Consider the following 13,806-nt stretch of genomic DNA (forward strand, 5'->3'; position numbering starts at 1 on the left):
TGAGTCCAGAATTCTATGGGAGAATGAATGCCTCACTGTTTGACAGGATAAAGCCCACACAAAAGAGTAGAAATGAGAGGAGAGAAGGACAAACACCTGATTACTTTCTACTTTCTGGCTCTAGTTGTTTTTTTAGATATTTTAAACCAATACTTACCCTGCCTTTTCTTCAAGTTTCAGTTGGATTTCTGGCACTACAGCCAAAACCCTATTTTATTCAAAGTTCTACTTACGGTAAGTACATGGCAGAAGTTACTGGAACATTCGTAATAAACTTCTAAAAATTGTAGCATAACCTGCATTTTTTAAAAAGTGCATATAGGGCAGCCCTGGTAGCTCAGCAGTTTAGCACTGCCTTCAGCCCAGGGCATGATCCAGCAGATCCGGGATCGAGTCCCACGTCCAGCTCCCTGCTTGGAGCTTGTTTCTCCCTCTGCCTGTGTCTCTGCCTCTCTCCCTGTGTCTCTCATGAATAAGTAATAAATCTTAAAAAAATAAAGTGCATATAAAGTATATAGTTTAATTGGTTTACACAGGGTGAACAGATCTAGTATAAAAAGAACATTACCTGACCCACAGAAGCTCTCTTCATACCCCTTCCTGGCCCACTTATTACTCCTTCCCCCCCACTTTTTTTTAAGATTTTTATTTGAGAGAGAAAGCATGAGCTGGGGAGGAGCAGAGGGAGAGGGACAAGCAGACTGCTGAGCATGGACCCCAATGTGGAGCTTAATCCCATGACCAATGAGATCATGACCTGAATGGAAACCAAGAGCCAGATGCTTAACTAACTGAGTCACCACCCAGGCACACCCTGCCCCCTGCTTTTGACTTAACACTATAGATTAATTTTTCATGTTTTCTGGATTGTACAGTATTTATGCAGTCTACTATAGATGGACATTATTTCCTGTTTGGGGTTATTATGGAATATACTTGTAGGATCATTCTGATCCTTGTCTTCTAGTTTGCACATAAATATGTTTTGGTTAGGTATTTCTTAGAGATAGAATTGCTGATCCATAGGTTAGGAATATGTTCAGCTTTAGTAGATAACTATCAATTAATTATCCAAAATATACTTCACCAGGTATGAGACTTCCAGTTATTCCACGTTCTTGCTTACACTTGATAATTGTTTACCTTTTGTCTTTTGAGTTTCATCGTTCTGTTGGTATATCTCATGGTTTTGAGGTTCTTATGGCTGTTGTGTTAGTATTTGAATATCTACCTTTTGGTTTTAATTTATTTGAGTGAGAGCGAGCGTGTGCCAGAGAGCATGAGTAGGGGTACAGATAGAAGGAGAGGGAGAAGCAGACTCCCCACTGGGTAGAGCCCACTATGGGGCTCAACCCCAGGACTCTGGGATCATGACCTGAGCCAAAAGCATATGCTTGACTGAGCCACCCAGGTGCCCTTGAATATCTCCCTTAAAAAAAAAAAAAAGATTTTATTTATTCATGAGAGAGAGAGAGGCAGAGACCTAGGCAGAGGGAGAAGCAGGCTCTATGCAGGGAGCCTGATGTGGGACTAGATCCTGGGACTCCAGGATCACTTCCTGAGCCAAAGGCAGACGCTTAACCGCTGAGCCACCCAGGCATCCTAAAATCTCCCTTTTGAAGAGTATGTTTCTTTTGTCTATCTTAGAGGGGCTGGGGCTACATTACCTGCCCCCCCTTTTTTTTTCATGACCTAAGTGGTTTTTGTTTTGTTTTAAGAAAAGGAGACAGAGAAGGGGCAGAGGGAGAGAGAATCCCAAGCAGGCTTGACACCCAATACAGAGCCCAACGCAGGGCTCGATCTCACAACCCCAAGATCACCACCTGAGCCAAAATCAAATGTTGGACATTTAACCTACCTAAGCACCCTATTCTTTATATATTCTGAGTAGGAATTGTCTTTGTATGTAACTTGTAACTTCTCCCCTTCAATGGCTTGCCTCTTCACTCTCATAATGGTATCTATTAATGAATAGAAATCTTTAATTGCCATAAAGTTTAGCTTAGTCAAAAGTTAAATAAAATTTAAAAGTTTACTTCCTCAGTTACACTAGATGTTTGAAGAGCTCAATAGCCACATGTATCTATCTAGTGGCTACCATATAGGAAAGTGCAGATTATTATAGAACATTTCTACCATTGTAGAAAGTTCTGGGCAACACTCTTCTAGAAGCATAATGCTTTTACTTCTACATAATGTCCACTTTTCACAATTTGATTAACCAGGTACCCGGAATGAATTTTTTATGTAGCGTAATATATGGGGATTAAGATTTTTTTCCATCTGGCCATCAGATAGACTCACCAGTGAGTGAAAATTTGTTTAAATTAAAACCACAATGAATACCATCGAACATCCACTGAGAACAGCAAAAATGTTTAGATATAATACCAAGTGTTGTTGAGGGCGTGGAGAGCAATAAAAAGTCGTATATGCTACCAGTGGAGTGGCAAATGAACTTGTAGAACTTTCTTTGAAAACAATGTGGTAATGCTGCACGTTTTCTGTAACTTGTGTTTTTCCACAGATGCACCAGGAATTTTCATAATAAGTGTTTTTCATCAAACCAGAAACAACCTAGAGTGTCTATCAGTAGTAAATAAATCTGGTATATATATTTGCACAATAAGACCTACACACAATTGGGATGAATTTCACAGTATTGTAAGTAACAAAAAGTAACTTGCATAGTTATTTTTAAAACAAGCAAAATGGTATGGTATAGACATACCGTGGGTAGATAATAAAACTAAGAAAAAAGCAAGGAAATGATTGTTAAAGTCAAGACTCATGATGCAGGAGAGGTACACACAGGCTTCTAGATGCTGGCAATATTATATTTCTTGACTTGGATGGTAGTTATTCTGTATGGATAATACATCTCACAACATTTTTGTAATCTTAAAATTTCTAATTTATGAGTCAAAGGAACTGTTAGCCATCCTGGTTAATTTTAATCATTTCTACAGGAAGAATCTATAGAAATATTGATTATTCAGCTTGTGCACAGGGCAGCAATATTTGATAATGTATGATTTGAAATTGTATGAATTTGAAACTCATACAATTACTATCAATAAGTAATTCATTAAATTTATTGATAGATGGGGGGGCAGTTTGCCTTTTTTTTTTAAATTTAATTTGTGAGAGACACAGGCAGAGACATAAGCAGAGGAAAAAAAGGAGGCTCCCTGCGGGGAGCCTGATGTGGAGTCGATCCCAGGACCCTAGGATCATGAACCGAAGGCAGATGCTCAACCACTGAGCCACCCAGGCACCCTAGATATGTGGCTTTTTAAGATTTTATTTATTTACTGGGGAGAGGGAGAAGCAGACTCCGTGTTGAGTAGAGAGCCTGACATGGGCTCAATCCCAGGACCCCGGGATCGTGATCTGAGCTGAAGGCAGATGCTTAACTGACTAAGCCACCCAGGTGCCCCTAGATGGATATTCTTTTAAATATATGAGATCCAGAGGGCACCTAGATGGCTCAGTCGGTTAAGCGTCAATTCTTGGTTTTGGCTCAGGTCGTGATCTCATTGAGCCCTGCATCAGGTTCTATGCCCACCAGGGAATCTGCTTAGGGGTTCTCTACCTCAGCCCCCCTCCTCTCTCTCTCCCTCTCTCTCAAATAAATAAATCTTTTTAAAAATAAATAAGATCCTGGGGATCCCTGGGTGGCTCAGCAGTTTAGCACCTGCCTTCGGCCCAGGGCATGATCCTGGAGTCCCGGGATCAAGTCCCCACATCGGGCTCCCTGCATGGAGCCTGCTTCTCCCTCTGCCTGTGCCTCTGCCTCTCTCTGTGTGTGTCTCTCATGAATAAATAAAATAAAACCGTTAAATAAATAATAAATAAATAAATAAATAAATAAATAAATAAATAAATAAATAAATAAAATAAGGTCCAAAATAATATACCTTAAAGAAATTTTATGAATTGATAAGTGGCTGTTCTCTGACTCCATTTTCAACAATACATAAATAACTCAAAATGTTTTCATTTTCCTTCTCCCTTTGTCGATTCTCACTCCAATCACATAAAATATGTAGTGCTGTTTCATGATAACCATGCTCATATATACTGGTTGCTTTGCTTAGAACACCACCTATGTTTCTACCCAACTCCTTATTTTTAAAACTGAACTAAAGTGTTCAGAGAGCCACTCCTAATACTCCTCTTTGTTTTAGCAACACCTGTTTCCTTTGTATTCTGTGCATTATGATAGTGTGTTAGTTGTTGGAGGGCAAAGATCCAATTTTAGTATATGTGCTGCCGAAGCGAGCACTGGAGGGCAAAGATCCAATGTCAACTTTGTATGCCCAGTGCCTACTATAATGCAAAATTTTTGTTTCTTTTATCTTAATATCCCATAAACATTTCTTAAAATTAGAATTTTAAAACTGGAATGACCTTAGACATCATCTAATGTAGCCCTTCCAATTTAAAATGTTTTTAATACACTATGACATCATATTTGTCTTTTTTAAAAAAGATTTTATTTATTCATGAGAGACACAGATTGAGAGAGAGAGACAGAGACCTAGGCAGAGGGAGAAGAAGCAGGCTCCTTTCAGGGAGCCCGATGTGGTATTCAATCCTGGGAATCCGGGGTCACGCCCTGAGCTGAAGGCACTCAACCGCTGAGCCACCCAGGCGTGCCTATGACATCATGTTTAAGAGCTGAAACTTGGAGGTCTAGGGTCCACTAGTTACTACCTGCATAACCTCGGACAAATTAAGTTCTCTAAGCTTCGGTCTCATTTGTAAAATGGGAGTAATAAAAGTGTGTCTTTGGGGCACCTGGCTGGCTCAGTCAATGGAGCATGCAGCTCTTGATCTCAGGGTTCTGAGACTGAGCACCACGTGGGGTACAGAGATTACTTAAAAAAAAATAAAATCTTAAAATAAAAAACTGGTGTTTTTCATAAGATTGATGTGAGAATTGCTTGAAACGATGCATGCAATGCTGTGTCCAACATTAGTAAGCACACAATAAATATTAGTAATATTGTTACTACTCATAAGGAGATGGGGCCAGTGAAGTTGAGTGACTAAGGTTACTTAGTTTGGTAGTTGCTGGGAAAGGACTTGAGCCCTTATCTTCTCAATCCTGTCTGGTTGTACTTTGCATTGATGCAGGGAATTTTTTTGCTTTTGGAGAAATAGATGACAGTCACACAATGGAAGGAATGAGGCCAAATGAATGACATGAAATATGACATATTTTCATACATTTATCAAATTGAGGGCTATGTGTCATGTGTTAGATTCTTGTTCATTGTGTTAAGAAGACAAAGCCTAAAAGAAGAAATAATAGTTTATTATCAGGCAAGGTTGTGGATTGGGAAAAAGAATTTAGACATATACTTAAGTTTCTCCCTTGGAAGTTGCTTTCTTTGTCCAAGCTCTGCCCACTTCATTATACACTAATCCCCTTCCTTGCTTGGACCCTTAAGAAAATATGATGGTTTTTTTTCTTTTTTTTTAATTTTTATTTATTTATGATAGTCACAGAGAGAGAGAGAGAGAGAGGCAGAGACACAGGCAGAGGGAGAAGCAGGCTCCATGCACCGGGAGCCCGACATGGGATTCGATCCCGGGTCTCCAGGATCGCGCCCCGGGCCAAAGGCAGGCTAAACTGCTGCGCCACCCAGGGATCCCAATATGATGTTTTTTTAAGGTTATAATTATAACTATGAATGTAAACTGATCCTCTCCCCTTTTGATCATCCTTTCCCTAGCAATTCAGTTCATTAAGTGTGCAGGGTAAAAGCTGTCATGGCCCAGAGCTGGGTGTCACTAAAACACAGTGAAGAACTTATGTAGGAGCAGCCTACACTTTGTGTCAGCCCAAATGAGGGTTGGGGGTGGGGGGTGCAGAGTAATTATGAAGAGAGGAGGTCCATGCAAGAGGTCGATCCCAGGTGTGGTCAAGAAGGCATCCATAGGGCAGCCCCAGTGGCCCAGCGGTTTAGTGCCGCCTTCAGCCCGGGGTGTGATCCTGGAGACCCGGGATGGAGTCCCATGTCATGCTCCCTGCATGGAACCTGCTTCTCCCTCTGCCTGTCTCTGCCTCCCCCCGCTCCCCCGTCATGAATAAACAAACTCTTAAAAAAAAAAAAAAAAAGCATCCATAGCATGAGATGAGTGTCAGCGGTGACTGCCCAGCATGGGTGGTCAGCCTGAGCAAGGTGAGAAGGGCATTCGTTCAGGGCACAATCCCAGTGTGAGGTGTTAGAACCTGATTGGGATAAGGAGAGGAGCAGTAGAATATTGCTTACATTCAGGGACACCGATCAAATAAGTAAATATATTCAGGATAATGGGAGCCAGATTTCTCATTGTCCTAAAGGACTCATAAAGAGAAAAAAAAATTGAGACTGTTACAGCGTTGGATTAGAACTGGACATAACTGCTATGAACTGTTTTCACAGAGATCGAGAAATAATTATGGATGCGTGTGTGTGCGCATGAATATGCACGTGCACACACAGGATTTTGTTCTGTCCAATGAGAGACTTGGAATCAGGGACAACTCACTATGATCATATCTACCCCCTAGACCTTGGTTTCTAAATACATTCTTCACTAAAATGAACCAGGGCTTCTTGAAGGAAAGGCTGTCACAGGGAAAGTACAAGATGATCCTGGAACATCTTATTCCAGAAAGGAAGGAAGTGTTCTAAATGATGAGGACATGCCAAAGGGACAGAAACGATATTGCCAGGACTCTCACTGGCTAAATAAGGGATCAATTGAGCATCAAAATTAATGATTACAGCCCACTGAACAAAATAGGAATCCATAAAACAAAATAAATGAATAAAAGAGGAGGAAAGGAATATTTGCACAGTCTCAGAATAACACTCCCTACAAAATACTAATTAATTACAAAAAGAAAAAATTTACAGTGGAAAGCCTGGCAGACACAACCTTATTTGGGTGATTGAAGTTAACACCAATATGGAACAAATCAAATTGTGCTCCACCAGATACAGGAACACGGCATCATTTCCACAATATTTGCCAAAAATACTTAGCCTGAATCTAATTATGTGGAATCTATCATAAAACGAAACAAACTGAAGGACATTCTGCCAAATATCTGACTAGTAATCTCCGAAAGTATCAAGGTCATGAAAATCAAGGGAAGACTGGAAATCTGTTCTGGCATGAAGAAGGCAAAAGAGACCTGAAACTAAATGAAAAGTGTGATTTTGGACTGGATCCTTTTGCTAAAAGTACGTCATCGAACGGGGTCTGAGATTAAATGGCAGTGACGCATCGATGTCACTTTCCTGCTTTTGATGGTTCTATTTTGACTATGTAGGAGAATGTCCTTATTTGTTGAAAATTCATCACACATGATTTTCATTTTTGAATTTAGGATCTGTGTATTTAGGCTTCTATGGATGATGATTTTAAAGACAGCATGCAAATAACCTTTGGCCTGGAATCAGAAAACCAAGGTGTAAGTCCTGTCCTGCAACTTTTCAGCTGTGAACTTGAGAGAAGTAATTGACTTCTTTGGGCCTCAGGCTCCTCATCAGCAACACTAGGGAAATAACAACTGTTGTCACCCAGAGCTCTGATGATCATGTGAGATAATATGTGTGAAAATACATTAAAACTTTAGTTTTAAAATTTTACACAAATTACAAGGACTTGTAATAATTTAGCTTTCCTGAAATTTAATATTTCTCATTCTAGGTAGTTTTGATACGAAATATTTGTAAATGATATGCAGTGTTTGGGAATTGTGTAAATGTTTTGATAATATACAATTAAGATTTTTATCTTAACCTTGAGAGTTTGGGAGTTTTGTTTTTATTATGAGACAGAACAAAGCTATATATCAGGCTATTAAGAGCTATCACAGTTATAGTTCACAACATTTGCCAAGACTTCTCTAATTCAGACCATTTATGACTAAACTGCATAAATGAATACAAGGGCATGCTATGCATCTTAAAGAGGGGATTCTACTTTTATACAAATAAAACGTAGTTTAGTTCTGCCACTAAAGTTTAAAAATAATTGTTTCATGTAAAAAATAACTGAGAAATTTCATATTCCCACTGTTGACAGAAGTGAATAGAAGAAGGAATTTACTTAATTTTAGCTGTAGGTAATGTGGAAGAAGAAAGTAAAGATGAGGGGAAAGAAATACCATTTATATAATTCAATTAACCATAACCCAGAACTTGAAGCACCTTACTGATATGTCCAACTCATAAAGTATCCTGAAAAATTGTTTGTAAATCAAGCCCTATTTTATTTTGTTTTAAATATTTATTTATTTGAGACATAGAGTGTGTGACTCAGGAAGGGACAGAGGGAGAGAGAAAATCCCAAGCAGACTCCCCACTGTGGGCAGGGCTCAACTCAGGGCTCCATCTGATGGCCCTGAAACCATGACCTAAGCCGAAATAAAGAGTGGGGCACTCGACTCCCTGAGCCACCAAGGTGCCCCAATCAAATCCTATTTTAAATGCCATTGGAGAAATAACTGCAAGTCCCTAATTTTATCTTTTAAAATATGTATTTTTCATATTTCATATTTCATACCAAGTTTTATTAAAGTGTACTTCTAGTATTAGAGTTTGAATAAGAATTATCTTTCAAAATAGCTTTTTTTTCTTTTTAAGATTTTATTCTTAAGTAATCTTTATACCCAACATGGGGCTTGAGCTCAAAACCCTCAGATCAAGAGTTGCATGCTCTACTGACTAAGCCAGCCAGGTGCCCCCAAAATAGCTTAAAAAAAAAAAAAAAAACAGAAAATGTTCTTATTTGGCTATAGTATTTTAGCATAAAGCTGGAATACTCCTCCTCCCCAAATATTTGTTGTTTGGGCTGTCAGTGTTTACGAACTGTTAGAAATAAATTATCTTTAATAAATGATCTTTAATAATAAATGATAATTTAGTTGAGTAATTTGGCCTGGATATTGTGATGTATTGGTAAGAGAAATACCATCTGAAATTCCAACTGAAATATATTGTGAATCATTAAAAAAAAAAAAAAAACTTCTCTTGAGGGACGCCTGGATGGCTCAGCGGTTGAGCGCCTGCCTTTGGCCCAGGGTGTGATCCTGGAGTCGTGGGATCAAGTCCCACATTGGGCTCCCTGCATGGAGCCTCCTTCTCTCTCTGCCTATGTCTCTGCCTCTCTGTTTTTTTCATGAATAAATAAATAAAATCTTAAAAAAAAAAAAACACCTTGAAAAGATGAGTTGGGTGTTCTGAAACACCCAATTTAGAAACAATTTAGATCTCAATTAATAAAACAGAAGGACATATTAAGATTCCATCTTAAAATGTTTATCTTTTCCATTAAGGTAAATGGAATTAAGTTAAATTTAATTATCTATTTAATTAATTAAATTTAATTCCATTAAACCAATTAGGAATATTATTTCATTCTAGCAGAGAAAATAACCTCACCTTTGTTTAGAAATTTCCAGATCCCAAGAAGGGCATAGAAATAAGTTAGATCACAAGTTTGCTCTGCCTATAATGTGGTTATCTGAACTTCAAAATATTGTTCTATTATAAAAATTTAAAGATTTAAGCAATGAAGGGAAAGTAAGAAAAAAATTTAGAGATTTCCATCCATGGAACTAATCACACTGAATTTTAATAAGATAATTTACTTATCTCTGATATTGAAAAAAAATTTCAAAAAGCAGAATGTTTCAAATGGGCCAGAACAGCTTTATGCAGTTTAGAGACAATCTCTGTGGTTACATTTCTTTTCCCATATTTGGATTTATAAACTTCTCTCTCTAACATAAGCTCGACTTCTAGTGAAGAGCATTTTGTGTAACTCACCTTTTATTTTAAATGACGTGTGAGCTCCAGGATGACTTTAAAGTATATAACTCTTCCCACATAGCATAGGACTATTTTGTTTTTATTACATTACTTATGGGATGACAGGTTATGACATAGTCTCTCTGAGGAACCTACTGCTTTTCTTTCCCACCATCCCGACCAAAAAAAAAAAAAAAAAAGAACGAAGAAAGGGTATGGTGAAAAATATCCTCTGGTTACTGCTGTGTTTTTTTTTTTTAATTTTTTTAATTTATTTATGAGAGTCAGAGAGATAGAGAGTGAGGCAGAGACACAGGCAGAGGGAGAAGCAGGCTCCATGCACCGGGAGCCCGATGTGGGATTCGATCGCGGGTCTCCAGGATCGCCCCCTGGGCCAAAGGCAGGCGCCAAACTGCTGTGCCACCCAGGGATCCCTACTGCTGTGTTTAATGAAGACAACTATTCTGAACAATTCTGGTATTTTAAACACCAGTTATTGATTTATGTGTAGAGATGTGCTAAGAAAGGAACCAGGCTTGGATTGTATGATTCTGTAGCTAAGCACTAAGATATGTGTAAGAACACCACACAGTTAAGTCATTGCATTCCATAGTTTTAAGCTTTGTTTTGACGGTAAACCCCAAATCAATTATACAACAGGTGGAACATATCAGGTCACTCCTTCCTACTTATCAGAAAGAATATGATTCTACTTCTAGGAGAGTAATCTCCCTTTTCAGGCTTGGAGTGGGGTGGATGAATTAAATGGAAATTCATATTTAAGCTTAAATTTTGAGATTGGTGTCATCAAATTAACAAGCTTAGTAAAAAGATGATGAGGAAGTGAGCCAGCTCACTAAATAACTTTTTTTTTCCCTATTGTGAGATTTCATTATTTGATTTGATTTTCACTGTTTGATCTTGGAGCTATTATTTTTACTTTGTCAGGGTCTTGCCTCCATTTCCAGATGGGGTGGCCAGAGCAATGAATTTAGGTTACAAGTCATATGCATTCTACACAACAAATGTAATAAATTTTAAACGGGTTGTAAGTTTTCTGGAAGGCAAATCAATTCTTTGGTTTCATTGCTTATCAATATAGGAAACAATCTTAATCAGTTGAATTGCCTCCATGCCTTTATCTTGTGTCTTGCCTATTTCTTACTAATAAAATCACAGAAAAAAAAATTCACTTCAGTACTTAACTTTACAATTCAATTCCATTTTTATTTTTTTTTACTTTTGTGTATATACTACATTAGGTGTAAAAGGTCTTTAAAAGATTGTTTTAAAGTCCATCTACCTACTTCTAAGTTTTCCTTTAAAAAAAATCTATAAAAAAAATCCATAGTAATACTGATAAATAGGGATCAAGTAAATGCAAACTGTGCAGAACAGAGATTTTGGTTTTGTTTTTTTTTTTAAGTCCAGTGAAGTCTGAAAACTTTTCAAAACACCTATAGAATTCCCTCAACACCTGTCTCAGCAAAACTTTAACTCTCTTTGAAAAAGTGCTTTTAAGAAATAATATCTTTGGAGCATGTGTAAGTGTGTGTGGAATGGAAAGAATTCATATCCGAATATCTTTATAAAGTAATTCTTAAAATTTGCAAAGCTATTTACCACTGAATATGCTGCCACTTATACAACCCCTCTCCTTTCAGCGTGCTAGGAAGAAAAGAGAATGAAAACAAGGTAGCGTGAAGGAATGAAAGAGTGAAGATAATGAAGGTAGGTCAGTGAGGGACATTTTTTTTAACCCCTCTTCTTTTCCTCTAATATTTTGGGAAACTTCTCAGCAGCACACATCTATAAGGAAAATATCCTGCTGAGAGAAGCAAAGAATCAGAAATAGAAGGATATAGGGGAAATACAAGGAAATGGCTGGGGCAGATTGTTGGTGAAAGAAACCAAGAGAGGAAGATCTATAATTGGATAAAACCAAGCCTCTGCTATACGAGTCTTCTTTCTATAAGGCTGTTAGAATTAAATTCAATATATATAGAGGACTGAAATTATATGGGGTTAGATGACTGAGTCCTTTTATCATTGACTAGGCTTTATCCGCTTTAAGATTTTGGTGAGGAAAAAAAAAAGATTTTGGTGAGGAATTTTATACTACAAGATAAATTCTTCACTCATGCATTTGAAAGTCACAAGCCACCAAAGGTCAAATTTACTTGATTTGTATCAAAGGCTTTGTGTGGGATGCAAGGTTATTATTCACTTAACTGACCCTTTTCCAATTAGCCTTACTTAGTTTCGACTCAATCCTGAATATTATCTGGAGGGCTCACAATCCTGGTGACCAACCAGGAAGGGTTGGGGGAATTCCACTTAAGGCTAGAGTCTCCAATCACTTCTGGATTGAGGGTGACCTTGGTTAAGGTCAGGGTGCCAGACCTATGCCCTATAAGCAAGAATTGGATTTAACTTTTCTTCCCAAAGCAGAGTAACCTGAGCAGTCAAACCCAGTCATTTGAAACAGAGCTTAAACCAGATAGTCAACTGAACATTGAAGATGCATTTGTCAGTATCCTTCCACAAAGCAGTTTATGGCCAAGCCACAGTCCCTAATGAAATAGGCCATATTTGCCTGTGGAACATTATCCTGAATGTTTAGCTGGCAGAGACAGGAAGATAGCAATGAAGTGCAGCAATGCTAGACACTGGCCCATAAAGGAAGGTGTGTGCTAACGCAATGTCACTGGAAAAGAAGGTGGCAGAGCATGTTGTAGTAGTTATACCCTTATAATAACATACATACACATTTGTTAATGTAAGAAAAATCAGAGCAAATTCATATAGTTTGTAATGGGCCCAAAGTATTAGAATAGAGATAAGGATCCACTGAAACAACAGCATATACACAGGCTCACATGTATACATTATTTCCATTTAGTTTCTACATCTTCCTGACTCCACAGCAGCACATGGGTTGTTACAGGGTTCTAGTAGATTCCAGCTATAGAATTCTATGCTACTCAGAAAATATATGGCTAGCAAAACAGCATCCCTGTTTTCTTCTACATGGTTTATGCATTTATGAACAGTGAAACTTTTAGAAGCAAATGGATGCCAGATACCAATGATCATAACAAGAAATGATGCAGGAGACTTTTACAAACTTGATTCTAAACCTAATCCTGATTAGGTGGTGGCTTTCATGACCTCCATACACAGCCTCACACATCTAAAATAGTTCAGTTTAGCTATGTCATAGAGCTAACATGGTGATATGTCCAAGAGATTTCAGAGAAACAAGTCATTGGAGGCCATAAGAGTCTGGGCACCCATAGTCTTCTGGGACCATCTCTCCATGAGAAGTCCCTTCCATTGTCAGGGGTAGCTGGAAACTCATTCACTTAGAGGGGTGAAGGCGAGGCATGACTTGTCAGAACCAGAGGAAGAGATTGTTAGGAAGCCACTTTCTCTCACTGAAGCATGTTATATGGCATTCAAATGGATGTCCCCATAGGGAATTTCTGTCGCAGTTTCTGGAGTAATGCCTCTAATAATACGCTGTTGGGAAGAAAATATGATGTTAGACACATTCTTTTAACAGTTTTGCAAAAATATTTCAACATTAATATTAAAACATTTAGCATTTTAATGGCTTTACTAGTAAGTTGGAATAGTATCATTGACTTTCCTCATGAAAGGAATTCCCAATTTATTTGTTCTCAAATACCGATAAAAGTGATATATTCAAGGAGCGCCTGGCTGGCTCAGTTGGACAATGTGACTCTTGATCTCAGGGTCATGAGTTTGAGCCCCATGTTGGGTGTAGAGATCACTTAAATAAATACAACTTAAGGATATATTCAAGAACTATAGCATCTGTCAACTAATTACAGAAATCATCATAATACTAATGGGAGAAAATGATGAGCTTTCATTAGAACCTCCACTGGTGTATAGCATGCTTTCGATGACCCAGGAAAGGACATCTTTTTCTCTGGACAGAGGCAGCTTCCTGTAGCCCCAC

At 38.2% G+C, this 13,806-nt stretch overlaps 1 protein-coding gene across 2 annotated transcripts in view; it reads right to left on the minus strand.

Moving 5' to 3' along the window:
• Window positions 1-10,957: 10,957 nt before the first annotated feature.
• Window positions 10,958-13,806, minus strand: part of SLC6A4 (solute carrier family 6 member 4) — a 36,477-nt gene continuing 33,628 nt past the window's right edge. For both annotated transcript variants that reach the window (XM_055302315.1, XM_055302239.1), the window contains one exon: window positions 10,958-13,340. In XM_055302315.1, coding sequence (XP_055158290.1) covers window positions 13,266-13,340 — 75 coding nt within the window. In that variant the 3' untranslated portion in view covers window positions 10,958-13,265. The remainder of the gene's footprint in view (window positions 13,341-13,806) is intronic.

The sequence above is a fragment of the Nyctereutes procyonoides genome, unplaced genomic scaffold, assembly GCF_905146905.1.
Source record: "Nyctereutes procyonoides isolate TBG_1078 unplaced genomic scaffold, NYPRO_anot_genome, whole genome shotgun sequence".
Classification (NCBI taxonomy): Eukaryota; Metazoa; Chordata; class Mammalia; order Carnivora; family Canidae; genus Nyctereutes; species Nyctereutes procyonoides.